At 38.6% G+C, this 23,697-nt stretch overlaps 2 protein-coding genes across 9 annotated transcripts in view; one reads left to right on the top strand and one right to left on the bottom strand.

Moving 5' to 3' along the window:
- The window catches only part of CEP85L (centrosomal protein 85 like), a 163,152-nt gene that overhangs the window by 57,347 nt on the left and 82,108 nt on the right, over positions 1-23,697 (bottom strand). The window lies entirely within an intron of this gene.
- PLN (phospholamban) lies at positions 9,670-23,248 on the top strand. Of its 6 annotated transcripts, XM_053281455.1 has the most exons (3): positions 9,670-9,805; positions 10,376-10,464; positions 15,312-17,600. In XM_053281455.1, exon 3 carries the CDS (start codon positions 15,431-15,433, stop codon positions 15,587-15,589), a length of 159 nt encoding a protein of 52 aa, XP_053137430.1. In that variant the 5' UTR covers positions 9,670-9,805; positions 10,376-10,464; positions 15,312-15,430; the 3' UTR covers positions 15,590-17,600. The 6 variants fall into 6 exon arrangements, 3 of the variants coding, with proteins under 3 accessions (XP_053137430.1, XP_053137344.1, XP_053137517.1); XR_008312693.1 differs by lacking the exons at positions 10,376-10,464; positions 15,312-17,600 and adding an exon at positions 21,737-23,248 and having other exon boundaries at positions 9,670-9,810; XR_008312690.1 differs by lacking the exons at positions 10,376-10,464; positions 15,312-17,600 and adding an exon at positions 21,737-23,248.

Raw genomic sequence — 23,697 nt, forward strand, 5'->3', positions numbered from 1 at the left:
TGGTAGCCTATGTACTTCTTGTAGGGTCATATAGTGAGCAGGCCTGACATGAGTGCTACACATTTATTTAGAGATATATTAGAAAGCAGCAGGAATTCACATACAAATGAACATTCCCTCCAGATCCACTATGAAGTTCCAGAACTGTATCATGTGCTGGATATGCACTTATATTCTGTTTATCTTAAGCCAAATTTATTTTGCCTGATCTCAAAAGCTGAGGAAATTCCAAGTGAAAAAAAGGACTTCACTACCAAGGTTTAAACAGCCGCTAAAACAGGCACTAACTGCATCCTGTTCCCAAAATTTCCCCTCTTCAATCTGAACCACAAGGCTGTGCTTTTCCATTTGTGGCAACTGATGGTATTAAAAGCCAATAGGAACAATCTATATTTTATAATGAGTGTTAGGGTTGCATCCCCAGCTCTCTTTCCATCGAGGTCTTTTGGAATCCCACAGAGCCTTGCTCATGGATGTCACGTGAGACAGCAGAGAAAAGAGCAGTGGAGCTGTACCATACAGCTGCTGGTTGGCCAGGAGCACTCAGTGTAAGATGATGACAACTGGCTCACCCTCATAATAGTGCTGCGGGCTGCCTCAACCACCTTACAGCAGCATCCACTGGTAAGGACATGAGGCTCCCTACACAGCAGCAGTCTATGTTACCCCACAAATTGCCACTTCTTCTTTACCACCAAAATGTCTAGCCTTGTGCCTGGAAAAATGGTGAACTCATCTTACCAATTCATTTGGTTTAACTGGTTGTCTTTTGGGGATCAAACCAGGGTGGATAAAAATCAATGATTTTTAAAATAAATAAATAAATAAATAAATAAATAAATGGATTTTTTTGAAATTTAAATCAGATTTTTAAAATAAAATGCTTTTTGAGGGGAAAAAAATCTATCTAAAGATAGTTTTCTAGTTAAGATATATTATAGTCCAAAGGTTATTCATCATGAAACAAGGATTAGTTTTTAATTATGTAGCATGAGGCTGTATATATGCAATGTTTAAATTTTTTAGTAAATGAATTCCATTAATCCATTCACAATGTGAATGAGGTTCCAGAGGTTTCTGTAAGATTATTTTGGGCAATTTTTCTATCTAGAAGAGGACAAAAAATGAAACCTTCATCTGTTTGTAAATATTAAGATTATATCGCAAGAATAAGTCTTTATGTAAAAAACCATAATTTAAATCTAGTCTTACTGACTAGTAATTTAAATTGTGATTTAAATCGATTTGATTTAAATCAAATCCACCCTGGCTCAAACCATTTGCTGCTCAACTCTGGGAGATCCACTATGAAAAGCTTTTGGAAGCCACAAGTCGGGAGCACTGTAAAATATTGTACTTAGCCATACAAAGCTAGAATGCTCTCCTGGTCAAGATGTAAACCACAGATGAAAAATCTTAACAGCTTGAGTGACAAACACAATCTTTGGCCTCCACTCTATAATTGCTGTTAACATGGAGATAATCCAGCCCCAGCATTCTTGAATACTGGAACAGTACCTCAACTGGCCTTCCAGCCTTTTATCTCTCCTTCATATGCCTTTGCCTTTGTGTTCATCCAGCACTCATAACATGTCAAAGAACACAGCTAATCTCAGCATTTCCTGGAACAGTTTATCGAAAAACACTCAACACAGCTTCCAAGTTACAAGATTCTTAGTACATCAACTGGTGCAGTTTATTCCAAATACGTAAGAAGCATCTTATATTGGGGGAAGAAATTATTATTAATTCACACTGGAAGGTCCAAACCAATAATTTCATTTTCTAGCCCCATTTCTATAAGCCTTCCAATAGGCCAAAGTGTTGAAGAGTGGAAAAGGTTTCATATGCTCATAAACATTGAAGTCTGGTTCAAAAGGCTAAGGGAAAATATATTAAAGATGACCTTTTTATATTCACAAAAGCTAGCCATTCTGTACTGCCACAGAGTATTTCGCATTCCTGAAGGAAGCAGGGGGATCTTCATGAAGATGCTGAAGGCTTAAAAATGTGTTTGCTTTTTCTTCACATTAAAACTAATTTTCATCCACAGCAGTTGTAAATATCCTTAAATCCACTTATGTGAACCAGAGAAGCACAGATAAAATCATCAGCAGTTCCAATGATCCTAGTAGTTGAAAAAAGTATTGCCACTGGAATTCATCCATAACATCTACTTTCAATTCCAGGACAGACAGAATACAAAACTTGTCTTTTAGTACAAAGGTAAGAAATATTGTGTCTGTCCTCCACACTATACTTTACATCCCTGCTCTCCCTAAGGAGCAGGAGAGAAGAAATTCTCAAAAAGGAATTAATAGCATCCTCATGCTCCACCAATCTAAATTTGGCCTTAGTTTGTTATTAGTCAAATAACTTTCTGGTTTTGTTCCCAGTGAATATTTTCCCTTTTCTAAAGCAATAAATTGTTTTGTAGAAAGAAAAACAACTTTAAATAAGACACGAGCCTCAACAAGAGGGCAACATTTGAGAAAATGATGGAGAATCAAACAAGAAAATCCAAATATACCTAAACATCCAATTCCAGAAAAGCTTTAAAACTGCATCTCTTTCAATGAGTGTACAAAAATCACCTACCTACACCATTTTGAGTTGGACCAGTTTATGTGAATCCATGGCATTTGCTACTTTTGTAGTGGTGGTGGTGGTAGTATCTGGATGTTCCATATACATGGATGTATATGGAATGTGGTAATTCCATAACAAATATATTCATGAATAAAGTATATTTGTCACTCTGACTTAGACCATTGGTCCAGCTAGCTCAGTACTGTCTGCTGTGGTTGGCAGTGGCTCTTCCTGGTTTTGGAAGAGGACTTTTAAAGCCACACTACTTGAGATTGTTTTAAACTAGAGATCCTGGAGTTTGAATTCAGGAGCTTCTGAATGCAAAGCTTGCCCTCTCCCACAAAAACTTAGCTTTCTACCATCACTGGTGCCTCTACCACATCTTAGAATTTTTGGGCAGTTTGTGTAGCACTATGTCACCCTTGACAGGAACTGCAGTTCTTAATATCCCTGCTAACTGAGCAAAGAGACACCTTTTTAAAGTGGTGCTTCTTTTTACTGAGCAAGGAGAGAGCAACTCACTCTATCCAAACCCAGAATAGCATCCCTCCAGTGGCTGTTGCCGGTTTCTGTCTTATGTTTCTTTTTAGATTGTGTACCCTTTGGGGACAGGGATCCATCCTTATTTATTTTTATTCCTATTTTTAAAGTGCTATGGGAACTTCTGTTGAAAAGCGGTATATGAATTCTTGTAATTGTAAATGTGCAGTTACAAGCTACATGGCAACATCCTGAACCAGTAAACAATAGCTGTGTGTTACTATAGGTCATGATCGTATGCTTGCTCAACAGTCCTTCGACCTGATCCTAAACATGGATTTTGAGGCTCAGTAGCTAATAAGACCAGGCTGTTAAGCACTTCATACACATGAGTATCTGTTCCAAGTACAAGAAAAAAAAACAAAACTGCAGGTGTAGCTCTAAGTTTAAAAACTAGTATATAAAATGTTAGAATTCTCCTTGGCATACATTTTTCTAAAGAATAAATACACTTCTCAGAAAGACAGAAAACGCTTCTTTCCTAAGATGTGACCCACAAATCATTTTCTACCAGATTTATAAATAAATAAAGAGAAACATTCTCTGTTGGTAGATTAATAATTCCTCTGGAGAAAGCCCAGATCATTTCCATTTAAGGTCATGCAAGCAGCAGCTGCACATTTTTGTCCCCTGGGGAAAAGAGAAGTTAACCCAAAGCTTAAACACATGTATTGCTTTTGTGCAGCAATATTCTCAAGTCACTGAGATATTAATGATTTCCAGGTTTTTCTAATGTAGCCTAGGAATTAAAGTGCAGTACTTTCTCCATACTTGACTGACTTAACTTCCATAAGGTACATACAATCCTACCCCGCTTCATAGATAGCTCTTCCCCCTCTCCTAATGCTGTATAAAAACGTTCATATTTTAAACTGAGGCATAGATCTAGTGGGTCAGATTTGTTTGCACTCTGCTTAAAAGGAACTATGCCTGGATAAAACATAAAATCACATGGTGATGAAACCTCAGATGAAGACTGGCTGAGCACATATGTCATCATGGAATATTCACAGACATTCCAATTTCACAGGAAACAGAACTGTCATGTTTTGCAAACAGTCTTCTTTGCAAGAATAGAAAGCTGGAGGGCTGAGATTAAAATGTAACACAAGCCCTAGGCACATGCGGAGCTGTGTGTGGCAAGGAAGGGAAATCAAAGACAAAAAAGATCCCCTGGAAATAAGGAAACTAAGGAGCAGAGAATGCACACACACAGAGTGGCAAAACAGGGATACTCTGGCTGAGTAAACAATACTCAGGAGGCAGTACTGAAGGGGGCAAAGTAGCCATAAGAATATTCTCAGCCAGCTCAGCCATAAGAATATTCTCAGCCAGGTCCTCTAGAAAAATCAAAGTAAATCAACAAAATGGAACCTCGGTCAAGAACTGTAGTCTTAAATATATAAATAAATCTGTAATACAGCTAGAGTCTAGCCTTGCTCCTTTGCAATGCCAGGTCAAGACCGAAATCATCCATAACTTGATCATGGATGGGGGAGCTGACCTCGCATGTGTAACTGAGACCTGGTTGTGGGAGGCAAGTGTTCCAGTTTGGGCCCAGCTTCTCCCACCAGGCAACTCTGTTGTGGAGCAGGCTAAGGGAAGTGGGCGGGGGATGGGTGTGGAGTGGCTGTAGTCCATAAGAATACCATCTCCCTTACCAGGGCCCCTGTGAGACAGTTGACTTATATTGAGTGTGTATTTTTGAGGCTGGGAACTAGGGATAGACTGGGGATTCTGTTGGTGTACCGTCCACCCTGCTGCCCAACTGGCTTCCTCACTGAGGTGACAGAGCCGGTTGAGGAGTTGGCACTGGAGTCTCCGAGACATTTGGTGTTGGGGGACTTCCAGTGTCCACTTGGGGGCTGGCTGGCTTGTCTGTTGCATTTCAGGAGTTCATAGTGGCCATGACAACTATGGGCCTGTCCCAATTAGTTTCTGAACCAACTCATGTTGCCAGCCGCACACTTGATTTGGTCTTTTGTTCGGATCAGGGGGCTGATCCATGAGTGGGAGATCCAGTGGCTTCCTCATTGTCATAGGCAGACCACTACCTGGTTAAGGTTGGTTTCACAACCACAATCCACCCCTGCAGGGGTGGTGGACCTATTAGGATGGAATCCTATTAGATTTGGAATCCTACTAGATCCACCCAAAAAGGCTGCTGGATCTAGTAGGATTCCAAAAGGCCTTGGAAGGTTTTAGTGTTGGTGCAGCTCAGTGTTCTCTCTATTCCCCCCCCCCCCATCTCTGTGTGGACTGAGTTTTGTTCTGGGTGGCAGGATCAAGGCAGTGTGTGCACCTGCATTCAGAATGGGGCCTTGCTGATTCAACCTGAGAGGGATCTAAAATGAACTGAGCAGACATCCAAAAACCTGTGAGTGCATGCACTAGCACACGCCTTAGAGGGAACAGTGGTGCTGCCAGTGATACAGTTGGTGCCATGGTGGAAACCTGGAACAGGGAACTCACCAGGGCAGCAGACACGATTTCTCTTAAGTGTCCCTTCCAACTGCTTCAAAAATGGCCCCTTGGCATACAGAGGAATTGTGGGGGCTGAAGCAGCAGGGCAGGCGACTGGAACGCATGTGGAGGAGAATTCAGCTTGAATTTGACAGGATATAGCATAGAACCCATTTGAAGGTTTATGCAGCAGTGATGCGTGAGGCAAAAAACCAATTCTAAACCAATTCTGGTCTGCACACATTACATCTGTGGGTTCGCATTCAGCAGAGCTGTCCCAGGTTGTGAAGAGTTTAATTTCTGCTCCTTCTGTTTTGAATCAGTCTCCGGAAACTTAGTTCTGCTGTAAAGCTTTTAAGGGGTTCTTTGCATCTAAAATTTCCTGTATTCGGGCCGACTTGGGACTCTACTATTTCTGCAAAGTCTATGAAGTGGGGTGTCCAGCAACCCCTCTTGCAGTATTAGATTGGATCAGTTTCAAAATGTGATTCCTGAGGATGTGAACAAGCTGCTTGGAGAGGTGCAGCCTACCACTTGTTCTCTGAATCCTTGCCCGACTTGGCTGCTTCTATCTAGCAGGGAGATTGTTGGAGGTGGCCTAGTTAATATAATAAATGCATCGTTGAGGGAGCGTAGGGTGCCTCCTTGTTTGAAGGAGGCAATGGTTAGACCGCTTCTTAAGAAGCCTTCCCTGGATCCCTTAGCAATGTACAGTTATAGGCCAGTCTCAAATCTCCCATGGTTGGGAAAGGTGACTGAGAGAGTGGAGGCTGACTAGCTCTAGGTGGTTTTGGAGGAAACTGATTATCTAGACCCATTTCAAACTGGCTTTAGAGCTGGCTATGGGGTTGAGACAGTCTTGGTCGGCCTGAAGGATAACCTTTACAGGGGAATTGAGAGAAGGAGTGTGGCTCTGTTGGTTCTTTTGGATCTCTCGGTGGCGTTCAATACCATCGACCATGGTATCCTTCTACATCACCTGGTGGAGCTGGGGATAGGGGTCACTGCTTTGCAGTGGTTCTGCTTCTATCTCTCAGGTAGATTCCAGATGGTGGAACTTGTTGACAGTTACTCCTCAAAACAGAAGCTGTTATATGGAGTCCCTCAGGGCTCCCTTCTGTCACCAATTCTTTTTAATATCTACATGAAACCGCTGGGTAAGGACATCAGGAGATTTGGTGCAGGATGTTATCAGTATGTTGATGACACCCAAATCTATTTCTCCTTTTCATTACCATCAGGAAATGGCACTCATTCCCTAAATGCCTGCCTACAGGCAGTATTGGGCTGGATGAGGGGTAACAAACTGAAGCTGAACCCAAGCAAGACGGAAGTGCTCATTGTGGAGGTTCAGAATATGTGGGATGAATTATGAATTAGATCTTCCTGTGCTGGACAGGTTTATACTTCCCCAGAAAGAACAGGTATGCAGCTTGGGAGTACTCTTGGATCCAGGCCTTACCCTGGTAGTGGTGCATAGCTGGTAACCTCCAGGCTCGACTATTGCAATGCACTCTAAGTGGGGCTGCCTTTGTATGTAGTTTGGAAACTTCAGTTAGTTCAAAATGCGGCAGCCAGACTGGTCTCTGGTGTAAACCAGAGAGACCATATTATGCCTATTCTCAAACAGTTGCAGCGGCTAACAGTATGTTTCCAGGAAAAATATAAAGTGCTGGTTATTGCCTTTAAAGCTCTGAATGGCTTGGGTTCTAACGGCTACCTTAGAGAATTCCTTCTTCTGTATGTTCCACATCACACATTGAGGTCATCTGGAGCAATCCCTCTCCAGTTGATATGTATTGTGGTGACTTGGAACCAGGCCTTTTCTGTAGCTGCTCCTGGCCTATGGAGTGCACTCCCGGCAGACATTCACAGTTTAGCCTTGCTGTCAGTCTTTAAGAGAGCCCTAAAATCTTACCTGTTTGGCCTGGCCTTCCAAGATTTTTAAATTGTTTTTTTAAAGTATTTTATTTTGTTTTAAATGATTTTGAATCATTTTTAATTTTTTTTTATTGTTTTGCACATTGTGTTTTAAATGGTTTGTTTTTGTGCCTTTAAAACTTGTACACTGCTCAGAGCCTTCTGATGGGGCGGCTTATAAATGTAATAAATAAGTAAATAAATACCTACATGTATAACATACATCCATATAAATCATATAATCCAAGATACATCCATATATAATTCATACGATCCATGATGGGATTTCCAGATAACTCATCTTAATACTTTTGATACACAGAAATTGTTAAATACACGTACACAGGATTGCTCAAATGAAAAGAACCCATATAGGTCTGCAATCCAGAGTGAAAAATATATGCAGCTAGATTCCTCAGATCAATTGTCCTTAATCCACCAAACCAATCTTACTGCAAGTTCTCACAAAGAACTGCTCAGCCCTTGAATGTAGTCAGTTACAAATTATGTAATATAGTTTGATAAAGTATTGAAATGAGTTATTTGGAAATGTCATCATGGATCATATGAATATATACATGCATTTATCTCACACATTTACGTGTTGATTTGTTTATATAACCTACAGTTATTTATAGCTTTAGCACAGTTTTATTTAGATATTCTCTAGTATGGTTCATGACAGCTTCTGGTTTAGACGAAAGCCTAGGGATAAGAGAAGTTAAAATAGTATGTCCTGTTGGAAGGAAGAGACAGAAAAGGGAGGTCTGGAGAACTGAATGGCACTGCAAACCAGGTGGTCCAGAGTTACCAAGTTTAAACCTTGAGTAATCTACTTCAGCCTTCATGGTTGTGAAGAAGAGAGATCTAGCATGTTGATTCCTCCCATTATTACAGAAGAATAATCTGACATTCCTAAGGAAGCACTAAGGACCAAGAGGCACTGGGGCAGAGGAGGAAAGTTACACATATACAATGATTTTTCTACATGACAGCAAATTAAAGTGGCTGTATTCATGGTGGCTTGATGTCACGAACCATCATAAAGAGATATACAGCATAGCAGGGCAAGCTTGACATATTTGATGAGCACTGGATTCCAGTGTAACTAACACAAGTAAACAAACTTCAGTCAATTGACAGCCATATGCATGGGAAGAGAGTGTCCATCCCCTTAACATATCATTTATATCCTGCCATGCTTCCTCATGGATTACTAATGTGAAGCTCTCACACACAAAAAATTAAAACCAAAAGTTTAAAGGAACTGTTTTTCTCAGGCCCACAGTCTTCTTTTCCACACTAAGATGAGTTCTTAAACAGAATTTCTAGAGACGTGTAAAAATGGTTCATAAACATTAATTTTTTAAAAGGCTAATCATTAAAAAGCAACAAAGCACTTTGTTTCTATGCTCATCTGTGCAAACATATATTGCACATCTTTAATAAACACTTTGGTGTTAAAAAACAGAATTGTGACAAGATTAATCTTTCAACACCTTTCCTTCCATCCATAAGAAAGTGATGCCACATGTAATCATATGTGGCCAAAAAAATAAAAGGAAAGAAAAGGTATCTCATCTGCAGTAGAAGATTAGTTTTTTCTGGAAAAACACCCCAGACTAATACATTTTAGCAGAATTTGTTTTATTTTCTAGATTATGGAAGAAACAAACCACATTCTTCAAATGATAGTGCTTACTCACTTCATTTGCTATAACAAAGTATTTGTGAACAACGAGAAACAGATTTTGGTTTTTACTGTACAGTTGGTTATATAATAAACTATCAATTAGAAAGAACAAAACTTGTATTTCCGTTTTTCATTTCTATCTATAGTTTTACAGAACAGTTACTTGACAAATAGGGTACAGTCTGGCACTGTTCACTGCAATGACAGCTTTTGCCAATGAAGTGAATGCAAAGTGGTGGTATGCCCATTGTACAATTATTTTTCACTGTTCCAAATGCAGATTCATGCTTATGTTTAGGTTCTCTGCTTTGCAGACATGCAGCCTCCTTTTTAATTCTCTGCTTCTCATGACAGTGGAAATAGTCAACATCATTGCTGTAAACGAAGTCAGCTGAGCAATGTCCCTATTCTTATAAAGGCCCTTCTACAACCAATCACAAGAGCTAAATTCCTAAATGACATCATGAGCCCTGCCTATGAAACTTTTGATATTTTTTCCTTCCACCAACTTCAGTTGTTCCCACAAACCCGGTGACAGGGACCGCCTTTTACTTTCCCAGAGCATATCATCATATAAATCAATAATCACTGGCTGGTGAGGTAAGGTAATTTGTTTTATTACAATACACTAGGAGATTGTAGTTTTCAAGTTTAACTACTGTATGAAAAATGTCTGCAGTCTTTGTTGAGAAACTAATTTGATACAGAACTCCAATATCTGTTACCTTCTGCATTTTGTGTTTTAGATTTGTTTTATAACACATACAGGCATACTAAATATTTCTATTTAAAGTGTGTGCAGGATGGAGGGCAAATAAAGTGTAATAGGGAAAGTGGGAATAACAGGGTAGAACAAATCAAACTAAAGCAACCTACATTTCAATCCTGTTGTGGTAAACAGATTAAATAATACTGTATCCACCAAGACAGAAATCTTGAGAATTTTTTTCCCCTTCTCCTCTCCATGGCCTCTAGCTTCTCAATGTTTCTATTAAGAATCTTAGCCTATTCTTAGTTTTTATTTAAAAGTGCTGGAGTTAATTGAAATTGTAAGAAGAAATGCATTTTCTCATAGGCAGAAATTTAAACACTTTAAAAGGAAAAAATTAAAAAAAAATTCGACCAGCAACTACTAAATGATGCCCAGACACACTTTCTTTCTATTTTCAGCCTTTAGAGGAAACAATTTTCTGGCATTAGAAAGTGAAATTTTCATGTGATTGAAATCAAGAGTAAAAGAAATTCTCATCTTTTTGTTGGATAAGTTTTACTTCTAAGTATCCACTTATCCAATACTTTATCCAAGTATTAATGTGTAGCATTCAACATTTTCAGTTCAGCAACTGAGCAGTCTGTTTGAATGTGGAATCTCACAAGTGTGTGTGCATGCATGTGTGTTAACTGCAGCCAAATAACTGATACCAGATTATTTTACAGAAATCCAAATGTATGTATTATCTTGAACTGCTTGTGCATACCCAGTAGGGATTTTTGTTTTTAAACTCCAATGTCATATCACAAAAAATCCCCCTCAGGTTCACCATGTGAGATGTGAAGGAGGAGAGCATTTGCTGAAGGAATATGAACAAAAGGCTCATCAGGGAAACATCAGGGCTTGGGACCCTAGTCAGTGTCTGGAATCCTGCACAGTCAGGCTGCTTGAATCTCACTAAAGTCACTTGAATTTAAGTACCCAAGCCTTGTGAAGGATTATAGCCATTGCCATTAACAAGGGATGTCTATTTTAAACAGGGTCCAAATATATCCGACAATGTAAATGTATACAGTCTTCTCAACCACTGAAGAACCTGATTAAAAACACAAGTCTAATTATAAACATAATTAGAATTATACACACTAATAACAAAAGCAGAAAACAAGACTCCAAAGTAAATAGAACCACTACTCATTTTTCTGTTTGAGGAAAAATCACTATTATTTATAAATCTGGAAGCCAGGTATATATACTAATGCAAACAGAACAGTCTCACAACTCCATTTCTCAGGATACCTGATATTCACAGTTTTTCAACACTAAATAACTTTTATTATAGATATTTTCCTAAGACTGCATCAGCAGCATTTCCTTTTTTTATCCACAAGAGGTCTTTTTTTTAAAGCCCTCCCCCCCTTTTTTAATACCAAATCCTGTTACATCATCTTGGGCAAAAAAATCACTGGATTTGGGGAAAGTCTTAGAACAATTTAGTAGGGATGAACATATGAATGCTAATACCACAACTGCCTGCTTCAATAGATGACATGATGCGGCATAACATAATTTGCAACACAATCCTATGTATGTTTACACAAAAGTAAGTTCCACTGTGCTCAATAGTGTTTACACTCGGGTGAAGAAGTGTGTGCAAAGGAGCTTGCAGCCTAAGCAACATGAGCTGTAAACATAAATGTGCTAAATGTGCAGGCAATTATCAGGATTAAGCACTACATCAAAGAAATACTGGAAATTGTGGGAATCTAATCTTAATTTAAATTTTAGACATTACTATATGTTTATATCCTCTTTTGTGGTAAAAGTGTGAAAGGGAAACATAAATCTGGGCAAGTTGCTCAAAGATTTGCATTGCCCCTTGTAAGCTAGCTACACAGTTCCACTTTAAGCATGTCAAGCTCAGATCATTCTATGTTGTTCTCCATGAAATATCATTGCTGCTATTATTGTATCACAATGAAGCAGACAGAACCCTTTCTCTTTGTCTAACAAGATGAACTTTTCTCCTAAGTTATTTCACTTCATTTTAACATTCTTTACTCCAGTTTGTCTTTACTCCAGTTTGTCTTACTGCATTTCACTTTCTTTTTCTCAACCCACTTCTTTTGAGTGCATCTCTCTTTCTTCCCTCAGAATTTCTCTTACCACAATTCCTCAAAATCTTGTGTTTCCACTTTGTTGCTCTCCACTCCCTCTCACCAGCTGACATTCCTTCTTCTCCCCAAAATATACTTATCCTACTTTTGTTTTATTCAGCTTATTCTACTTTTTAAACCATTCCTTACTTTTGATTCTTGACTCTCAGAGCTGTTTTCTCACAGATCCACTGCCAGTCTCCTGATTAAACCCTCCAGGCTGATTTAATGGGAATAAAACATATTTCTGTACTTGCAACAGAAATCAGTAATTCATCACTGCCAAACATTAGTATGAGTGTGGCTTGGGAAGGAGATAATGTTAGTTGGGGAACAGGAAATTGAGAGACTGCAGATAGAGCAGACGTGTGCCTCAGAAATCATGGCATACTGTTATGTGGCTTCTCACAATTTACAATCCAGTCCTTTTGCATTAAGTTTTAGTGGAGAAAGAATCGGAAGCAGACTGATGACCTCTAGTGGCTGAATGAATTACTCAATATTGTATTGTTTGTAGGACTCCCCATTGCCCACACCGCGAACAATGAAACAATAAAAATGTTTGTCAAAATGTTTTCATCTGTACTCGAAGAAACAACTTTGAGTTTTAATCCAGAGTAAATTATTTTTGTCTACAACTATTCAGATGTACTTCCATCAACAACATTCAGCTCATAACAAGAGCTGAGTTAAAAAGTAACTGGGGATCAGGATGTTTTCCCCCACCATGAGACGGTTTTTGTTGTTACTTACTATGAACATCACATACATTCCTGTCCTGTGGTCTGACGAATGTTTAGGTTTGGGGCAAACTAAAAGTCTGTAAAGTACAACTGAATACTTCCTCATCTACAACTACTTTGGGTATAGTCTTACAAAGACTATTCGATTATTGATGCAAAATGCTGATTTCCAGGGATAAAAACAGAAATTGAGTTTTTACTCTCTCTTATTTAATATTTCTTAATAAATCTAATATCAACCGTCAGACAGAAAATTCAGGAGAAGGTTTAGAAAATGTTCCATGAGCTATTATGAAAAGCACAGATTTAAAAAGATGATGGCATATAATTCACTGTAATGCAATTGTTACTTGCACTGCATGGACCACCAAGAAGCCAAGGAGGTGGTGGCAAGGGGAGGAGAGAGGAGTAAGTACCCCGTCTGTTAACCAGTATGTTTACCAGACACTCGATCTATGGCCAGGCTGTCTATCCTCCAATGCAGATTTTCAACATGGGGACAAGTTAATATTGATGTACCTACAGGATGAATTAATTTGACATAAGGGATTCAAGCATCTGCAATTCTTTCAACAAGTAAACACAGTAAGAGAAAAAGGCAAATGACATCATTTCATGAGGAGCATGGTTGCAATAGTGATACAACAACTTGTTTAAGAATTCCATTTCTCTGGTGTAAGAAAATGAACAGCTATATTCTGAATATTACTGTATTAATTTCAAATATTAACTTTATAACATGAAATGTAAGGCTGCAATCCCGTACATAGTTACTGGGAAGTAAGCTTCAATGAACAAAGTAGGACTGACTTATGAGAAAATATGCATTGGATTGGGCTGTAATGCTAATTTCCTTCAAAAGTCTTTAGGTTCTGGTACTTTAACAGATTTTTATTTATATATAAAGAAGAATCTTAACATACTTATAATGTCTTCCTCCAGTATAAGTTAACAAAAATAGCCATGGCTATTACATATTTCAGTGAAATAAAATCAAGGCTTATATACTTTCCTATAAGTTAAAATTAATCAAGTCTCACCTATTTTAATATCTGTATGTTGAAATACTAAGTTCCTAGCTACAGAAAAGGGCAACTAGCTTAATGTATCCTTCTAACAAGAATGTTGTTAAGTCGTTAGAGTGTTGGACTAGGACCGGGAAGACCCAAGTTCAAATCCCCATTCAACCATGAAACTCACTGGGTGACTCTGGGCCAGTCATGTATCTCTCAGCCTAACCTACCTCACAGAGTTGTTGTGAGGATAAAAATAAGCATGTACACTCTGAGCTCCTCAGAGGAAGAGTGGGATATAAATGTAAAATAAACAAAACAACCTTCCAAATAGGGTAGGGAATTCCACAAAATAATCTCATTTCAAGATATTACATGCACAAGAGATATGTGTGTGCCTTTACTCAATATGTGGTTCAACAACAAAAAGAAATTAATAAATATTTCTATCAACTAGTTTTGAGACATATCTGGAGTGTCAAGCCATGTTTAACAAATTTGTTTAATACAAATCTGTTAAAGCTTAATTAATTCACTATAGCCTGCCTGGAGCATGATAAACACTTCAACATAACGCAGTCCATATTTGGCTAGGAGAAGGAATACAGTTTTTATCATGGCCCTTGAGAATTCTTGTGCCCGCATTGGTTTTACAGCCCTTTGTCTACCCTTGATAAATGTAAAAAATTTTTAAAAGCAAAGAAAATGAATATCAAGTCGAACAAATATTTTAATAGCTAAGTGGTCTATGGCCCTTCAAACAGAATCAAACAGAACTGAAAAGTGATAGAAAGACGTGTGTACCACTGGGTTTATGCAGTGCATTTCTATAAAGCGTGCTTGCATGACTTGTGACCCAAGCTGAACACAGCTCACCGGCTACATATTGTGGGCTGTCAGGTGCCTGACAACACCCCTGGTTGTTTTTTTTACAATTCTGGGCAGGCAAACAAAAACCAAGAGCGTTAGTGAGCTCCATACAGCACTGGCTACATTTGTCTTGAACATGAGTCAGAAGTCATAACTGATGTGGCAATTGTCCACTAGCTCTCAGGGTTCCCTTCACAGGAGGATACAGAAGTGTTTGTCGCATGTCTGCTGTGACTCCCCTGCTGATCTGCCAATAAGTCTTAAGATACAGTTGGATGAAGCTCTTGAGCGTATCTTCAAATTACATGTTAAATGCATGTTTGTCTCCTTCAAATGTTACTGTTTGCATCATGAGGAGCTGCGGATCTGCTGCAAACAGCTCTTCTTCATAACATGCCCAGCAGCCCTCAGAATAAGCCTCTGAGTGTAATGTTTCATAAAACTTGTTTAGCTCCATGTCAGGATTCAAGATTTTTATGTAAAATTGTTTCAAGCACTAAAAAAAACCCTCCACTGTTATGAGCCACCTCTTCACTTGAAAATAATCTGCACTTGCACTGCTCAAAGCACTGTTTTTTGTACTTCTAACACTTCACTCTCCTGCTTTCCCTAGCTCCACAAAGATTCTTAAAACCAAAGGGAGAAGACACTAAGCACTTTGTACTGCCCCTGAAAACCTCTGCTTCTTACAAATCTGCACTGCTTTCTTAAATTTCTACATTCCTGTTGCCATGGAGAAGGTCCAGTATATAACCCGCTCTGCTATGAGGAGAGCCTCAACTATTGAGGTGAACCCACAAACTCGCCAAAGGCTTCAAGAGCTCTTTATAAATTTCTGTCTTATCTTAATATGCCTCTTGCTTATCTGCATCATTGTGATGCTTCTCTGAAGTTCGGCTTCTTTGATTGATCTTCACTGCACTATGCAATGGGAGAAGCACGACAGAGGGGGGAAAGCACCGAACAAGACACTTCCAGGCCAAGGAAATCCTTGCAAGACGGTCCAGCATTTGGACTAAGCAACTTCTCATCAGCTGCACTATTCATTTATTATCTACTTTAACAACGTTAAAAGTGTCTGCATTGAACAGTGATTTGAAAACTACTGTCACAGGATATGCATGAGCTAAATTTTTCGCCCTGCTTAAAAAAGAGAAAGGAGGGAGGGAGAGACTTCTGGAATGTTGCAGAGTAGTGTCTTCGGTTAATTGTTTTACTGAATTGCCGTGTTAGCAAAAACAGCTATAAAATGTCCAATAGCAACAACAGAGTTTGGTCTTAGATTATTTATATATCACTGTCAATCTGTTTAACTGTGGCGTTCTGTATTTGAATAATTAATAGGCTGAGTTCAGGACTGAATGAACTTTTAACAGATATACTTAAATAAATATATACTATAGAAACAACCCTTCACAGCCTTCTTTAAGATCCTAGTTGTTTTAGAATGTTAAACATCAGACTTGGGAAAATTTCGCTATCGGGTTTTTGCAGTATTAAATACTAGTTGACAAGAAGAAATTCTTGTTAAAGAGTCTAGAAATTCCTGAGATAAGTACCTCTGTCTTTTGTAGTGTCTCCAGAATTGAAAACTGAATTTATTTTTTGGCTTCAATGCAAAGAAGAGCCATAGTGGATAGTCAATAAATTTCGGGGGAGAAAGGGTATACTGTAACAGGCAAGTTCACATGTGGCTAATGCATATGCAATATCTCATTCATATAGTTCCTATGAATTTTTCCTTTAAGACAAAATGAAATATAGTAAACTTATCATGAACAAGTGATATGCTATTACTTTAAGCTAAGAGTATAAGGAATAACAATCTCTAATGATTTATTACACAATTACAGCTGTTCACATACAGATAACTTACTCTTCATATGATATTTATTACATATGAACTCATTCACTCTTCTTGAGAAACAGAAATTCAATCTGGTTTATTCTTAAAATAAAAATGAAGACTTGCTGATTAGCAGGAACATTGGTTTTTGTTTGTTTTGTTTTGGGTTGGGTCCCCCCCCCATATTTCCCATTATTGTTAGTTTTGACCAGTGAATAAATTCAATACATTTGAATAAATTTAAGGAGTTTGATATAACAGGTAAATTTACCAAAGAAGATCTTACCATTTAGAAAGAATATTAAAACATGTCATTCGATGATTAAAAATTTTGATGCAGGGATCACTGCATCACTGAAAATTAAATGTAATTAGAAATAAGATTCCAGTCCACACCCAGTAGCAGGCAGTTTCATCCTACACCAAATAAATGCAGTGGCTCCCGTTTACCCCTTCATAAAGAAATCCAAAACGTCAGAAACAATCAGGCAGAATGATTGATACAATTGCAAAGAGAACTAAAAATACATAGGGCCAGTTCACAGAATCATGTCTTCTCCAGGGACATATCACTCTCCAGCTGATACCATTTCTCCCACTCCATCAACCTGGCATCTCCTGTCTGTACAAGAAGAAATTAATTTTTCTCCCTGCTGCCTTATATGGGATTCTTGGAAACGGGATTTGGACCCAAGTTAATTGGTGTAAGAACAGAAATCAGCAATGCGTATCCGGCAACCCCTCCAACCAAGAGCATCTTTGGGGGGGGGGGGCTGGAGCCACCTGTCCAACACATCCCAGCCCTGTCCCTTCCCAGTCACATGTTGCACAATCACACACACACACACCACATCCCATCAAGTGAGCAAGCAGCACTCCACGTAACTTTAAAGCTGATTCAACTCAATGAAAACATCATTCTTCAGCCAAATCTTAATTCCTTTGCTCTCGGCAGCTTGTTTGATCAACGAACTGATGTAAATTAATATTACTCAAAATAAATTATTCTTATAAGCTTTGTTGCACTTTGTATTAAAATATTTGTTTCTCCTTTCTGGTGCTGCCATGATCTAATTTCTTTCAAACTCCAAAGTGGGATTGGGAGAAACTTGACTTTCACTAATTTACTATTTTTAAAAAAAATCTGCTTATGTAAACTGCATTGTAAACTTTTTGTTGAGAAGTAGTATAAAATATTTGTAGTAATAATGGGCAGCATGCAGACTAGCTAGTCATAACTAATCACAATTGAAATCAATAAGACAACTTAGTCGTGACTTAGTTTCAGTCTGAATGCTGTCCATTAATAATAAAACTGTTCCGACTCAAAGCCACAGTGGATGATTGATGATTGGTAGAGGTAAGTGGACAGTTTCCCTGAGTATTTTCTGGAGTAAAAAGTAAAGTTCATTCAGCTAATATAAGTGGCATGATTGCCCATGCAAAACATGGTCTGATGTAGAAGTCTGTAATGCATGTTTTGGTGTAGCTTCTTCCTGAAAGCAAGTATACCATCATAGATCGAGGAATCATCTGACTAGTAAATTTTTTGTCCAGCTGTTGAACTGAGCCAACATTTCTGCATCTCTGACTATAGCATTTATCATGTCGGCTCCAAGCAAAGTAGGGAGTATGTGAGAAGAAATAATTCAACGAGAGGGCTCTTACCAGTGTTGATCGTTAGCAAAATGGTCTAACACATGCTCACCCATTACTATCTATAAACTCGGGAAAGCAGAATTTTTTCCTGTATTTGTATCTGAAATACAGAACTCAAAATCAAACTAAGGAGGGAAAATATGCTTAGAAGTTGTACGTCTTGCGACTGCAAGCCACTCTGCTCATTATTTCTGCACATTGTTGCTCAACCAATTTTTAACAATACAGAAAAAGGAAACACAGCAAATTCGTTTACCTCAGTATCTGCTATTCAAGCATTATTTTTTGAATCACGAATTCCAACTACACTCATTTGACTTGACAGATGTACTACAATATTTAAAAATGCAGGATAAAAGTACCAACAAACAGCATATTTTTAATCACAATCAGAGATGTAGGGCTGGAAATTTTTCAAGAAAAATGTCCTACGTTTTATTTGTCCATGGAAAATCTTCCATTTCTAAATTATGAAAGTTCCATTTCATATTAGTAACAATGTATGGATGCCAATGTAGTATTAGGGATGGTTTGCAGTTTCAAAGTTGTAATTGATTCCCCCCCCCCACAAGTAGTGATTACCCCTAGAAAGTGCACTGGAGTGTGTGTGTGTGTGTGTGTGTGTGTTTTAATTGATTTACTGAGCCTCTTCACACAAATGGTGTGTAGAGCCTGGGAGGGTTTAGCGAGCTTAGCTCGCTCTCCCTGCTGACGATCACAGCACAATCACTTTTTACTCCGGATCGGCTGCCCACACAACTACTGGCTCCATCACAGAGCTGGTAGGGGCTGCGGGGATTGGGGGCCAACTGCCTCCCCGGAAGTCCCAGGATGCCCCGCGCAATTGCACAGGGCATTCTGGGGAGACCAGGAGGCTTGTTTTAGCCTCCCACCAAAGGTCTCCTCACAAGTCGCCACAGTGCGAAGCCACACCATGGAGATTCATGATCACCAAAATGGGGTTAGCAGAGTGCTCGCTCCACTAACCTCATTTAAGGGGCGGGCTACTTTGGCAGGCTAGCCACCAGAGAGCCACCGGGCACGCTTGTGAGCCTGGTGGTTCTCACGATGGGGGGAAACTGGGCTGGGTTCCTTTAGCCCAGTTGTCCCCCATCGTGAGAATAGTATCACTGAATATTCCACTTAAAATAATGTATTTCCATATAAAGCTTTGACTTTGTATCACTATAATGTTTAAAACTACATTAAGTACCTTCATTTATTATTCCTCCCTAATCAAATATTTCAGCTGAACTACTTGGTTACTTGAAAATATTTGAAATACAGTATGGGAAGTTAATATGGTGGGTTTGGGTGGGGGGTTTTGTGTGTGTGATTTTTTGCTAAATTTATAGGTCATACACATCAAATCAGATCACATTTAGGGCATCAGGAAAATTTGCATAGTAACTTGGGGGGGGGGACATTTTCCGGTATGGACGTTTTTCCAGAGAATTTTCCAATTCAAAAATTTTCAGAAAAGCCACTTCTCTGACCACAATAATCTTATTAATTAACCCGGGAGAAAAAGCAGACTTTGAATGAGACAGCTATTTCAGTTATTGAGTATATTTGCATTAATGTAACTGGAAATACATCAATAGTTCTGAGAAAAGAACAAACATGTGCAAATCTCTGGCTCTAAATTCTAAGACAACACTAGTCCTGTCTACAGGCAATTAGAGAGCATTGTGCTTCTATTTCCATTGCTAGAAATATGCCTCCAGAACAGACCTGGAGCCACAACGAAATCTTTGAAAAGTTTGGAAAAATCTGAAATGTAAACATTTGGACTTTAGCATTTAATCGCAACGTTCGTTTTTAAGATTATGTGGGCAGCCTCTCTGTTAGACGGTTGTAATATGTTTTTCAGATGTCTCCCTATTTTCACCCCATCACATGCCAAAACAGTAGATGCCGGTTTTCAAATACTGTCAGATGTCAAAAGTCAAGCAGGCAAGTATCAAAAACTAAATAGGAAAGATACCAAATGTGTACCAGTATTAGATATCAGATATCTGATGGACGTTCAACCTCAGAATTAGCATGACAAATCTTTTGAAGTTAAAGTGGCACACTTATTTTATCTCTACAGCAGAACAGTATTTTGTGCCTTATTATACTCAGCTGCCGTTTCTTACCATAAGCTTCTGCATAGCAACCAGAATGAAGATCTTATGCCTGTGCTATTACCTAGAAACCTCTTACTTTGCTTATGAAAGTCCAGCAGCTAGTTGGATCACAATCAGGATCACAAAGGGGGAAAGGACAGTTTTATTCATTTGTTAGAGTTTTCTTTAAGCTTGATTCTTCCCAGGGTATAGAGCACTTGCTAATCTCACAAAAATCTCATTAAAAATTTGATGTCCTTTTCAAATAACATCTGAGCCATTACTGGGACGACTCCTAGCTTCCATGAGTGGAACTCCACTCATGGAATGGGGTTTTCCAGCTGCATTCTCCTGAGCTTCACTTGCCTGCTGACCATGAGTATGGCACTGCCTGAACAGACCAAAAGTTGTACTTGGTCAGTAGAGGGAGGCTATGTAGCACATCAACATGGAGGGAGCTGCTTGCAAAAGTCAAGGAAACAGTGTGTGCTATACATAGTTACCAAACGTCTGTACAGGGCATCTTCCCATTTGCTAAAACAAACTGAGATAGGAAACATAAAACAACCCTTCCCTGTAGTCCACAACAATGGAAGACTAACAGAAAAACATAAACAAAAACATAAACAGACACTCATATGGATCGAGCTTGTAAAGCCCACTAATCTCCTACTTGTATTTTTTTATATATATATAATTATCTTATGTCTATTTATAGAATGCTATTCTTAGGCATTCTATAATATGTGTACTCTACCATCGTGAAGAACCTGGCAACGTGGACATGGGTAGGGACAGGTACAAAAGGAAAGTTGTTCTGGGTCAGAGGGCACAAAAACATCCCTTTGAAGATTTTCCGCACTGACCCCTACACACAACATAAAATTATAATATGCCACCAGTGTTCCCTCTATGGTGTGTGTGGGTGTGTGTGTGCGTGCCTGTGCATGCTCTTGATGTCCGCTCAGTTAATTTTAGATCCTGCTCAGGTTGAATCAGCAAGGCCCCACTCTGAATGTACACAGATGAGAAAAGTTAGAGAGAACACCGTATGCCTCTAACGTATAATGTGCCACTAACCATGGCGAGCTACACAAGTGCGAGCTACAGGATAAGGAGTTACTTAGTAACTGGTCAGTAATATAAATGAATGTTCTAAACAAAATTATTCTTCTGAACAGTAAAATGAAAGAATAAAGGCAGATACAGATGAACATTCAACCCTGCGGGCACTGTTGTGCTATGCAGTGGGTTATAAATGTAAAAAATAAGTAATTTTAACTGCATAGTTACACCTGCTGAGTGGAGGAATTCTCTGCATCACTTGGCACAATGATACAAACAAATGGCTTTCCAAATGGTTACATACACACCATGGTAAGATACAACTCAATAAATGGTTTAATTTTGTCTGCTTCCAGGGGAAGATTTTTGATGATGAAGGTGTGCGACAGGCTTCATTAGTTGTTGCTCACCAGATATTTGTTCTTAGGAGCTGGAAAACAAAAGCACAGATACGGACCAAGAACTGGATATCTAAGATTTGTGCATATGTTAACTGTAGCTCTTTGGACAGAAAGGGAACCAGCTCAAAACTACAATCAAGACTTCTCCTCCAAGCCAAAAGAGCACCGGAGTGCCCAAGATGGATCTTGCTGCCAACAGAGGCCTCAACTTGATGCTGAATTTCCTGCTTATTTTCTTGGTTCTTGTTCTCATGTTCATCCTTGTGAAGCTCATGTGAATTTTTGTTTTGTTTTATTTAAAAGTTTACTTGTATTCCACTATGGTAACTTGAAGCGTCAAACTACGTGAACAAAAACTGAATCAAACAAGCAAAATTCAAACAAAAAAACCCCTCCACAACAAAGAAACCTGCAGATGAGGAAAGCTTTAATTTTATTTCCCAAATTAAGAACATGGATTTGCTGGTGTTTGTTTTGATTAAAACACCAGAACTGAGTAAGAAAAAAGTTTTCTCATGCCCGGAGACTCAAAAGGTTTGAAACTATACTGACTGTATCCTGATGATATGAACACAAATGAACTACAGCATCGCTACTAGTATCAATACATTATATATAGGAATCTACCCCAAAAAGGTAGCCTGTGGACTTCTGCCACTACAATCTGCAAGCAGGACGGGGAACCCACCCCAAAACTGCAGCCCCTGAACCTGAAATACAGCAAAGGGGGAAAAGGCATAAATAAGAAATGGCAAACATTGAATGATCTATATAAGAAAAATAATGTTACACTATAGTTATTTGGAGCAAACATGGAAGTTCCTGTGATTTTTACTTGGGGTTAAGCAGTAAGATGAAGTTTTTTTTAAAAAAAAAATCACCCTCACAGCTCAACTGTATGCATGCTTACTCAGAAGTAAGTCTTTCTGTGTTTGATGGGCTTATCCTAAGCAAAAATGCATAGGACTGCAACTTCAATTACTCTGAACACTGATTACATACAATTATAGCACATTAGCCATAACATTGTGAAAAGATGAACAAAAGATTAACAAAAAGCACACCCAGTTCTGATTCAAAGGTTTTTCCAAGTCTTGTAATACAAGTGCAAAGATTGGAACCTCAGGTCCACAAGACACATCTGGTCCCTTCCTTCAAATTCACTGCTACTCTATTAATTTTCAGACCAACCACAGCAGTCTTCTGCTCTAGAGGCCTTTGAAGCTAGTGCAAAACACTCTAAACTAAATAACATATTCTTATGGTGGACAGATGTGCCTTGGATTCTTTTAACTCTGCTGCTGTTTGCTATGAATACAGTTATGTACAATCATTATTTCAAAACAGACCTTTCAGAAATTGAGAATGTACACGTTTCTTTTACAATAAAATACTGCACTTTGTCATCTTCCTATATCTACCGATACATTGCACAGAATAAACTGCCCAATAAACATACTACAGCAATTTTATGTACCATGTCATGATTGGACATTTCTGCAAGATGTTTATGTCTGCATATCCACTTTAGGGGAATTGTCGCTTTTAAAAGAAGAATGACTGGCAAGACCTATTACATGGAATATCACTTGCAAACTCTGCAGACTTCTGGAATGCTACATACAGGGTGGTGGGAAGATGCCCAAAGATCTTCATACCCATTTCAGAATCACAAATCGGTAACCACAACAAACAACCTTGAACAGCCACTTGCAAGAAATTTGAATGTAAATGGCAACAAGCTTTCAGACATGCAAATAATAAAATTCAGTCCTGGAATTTTATTTATTTAGTTATTTATTTATCTATCTTCTGCCATGAAGATATAACTTCTGAATATACAGACTAAAACTAATACAGTGAGGGAAATAAGTATTTGATCCCCTGCTGATTTTGTCCGTTTGCCCTCTGACACA

The sequence above is a fragment of the Hemicordylus capensis genome, chromosome 1 (assembly GCF_027244095.1).
Source record: "Hemicordylus capensis ecotype Gifberg chromosome 1, rHemCap1.1.pri, whole genome shotgun sequence".
NCBI classification, from domain to species: Eukaryota; Metazoa; Chordata; class Lepidosauria; order Squamata; family Cordylidae; genus Hemicordylus; species Hemicordylus capensis.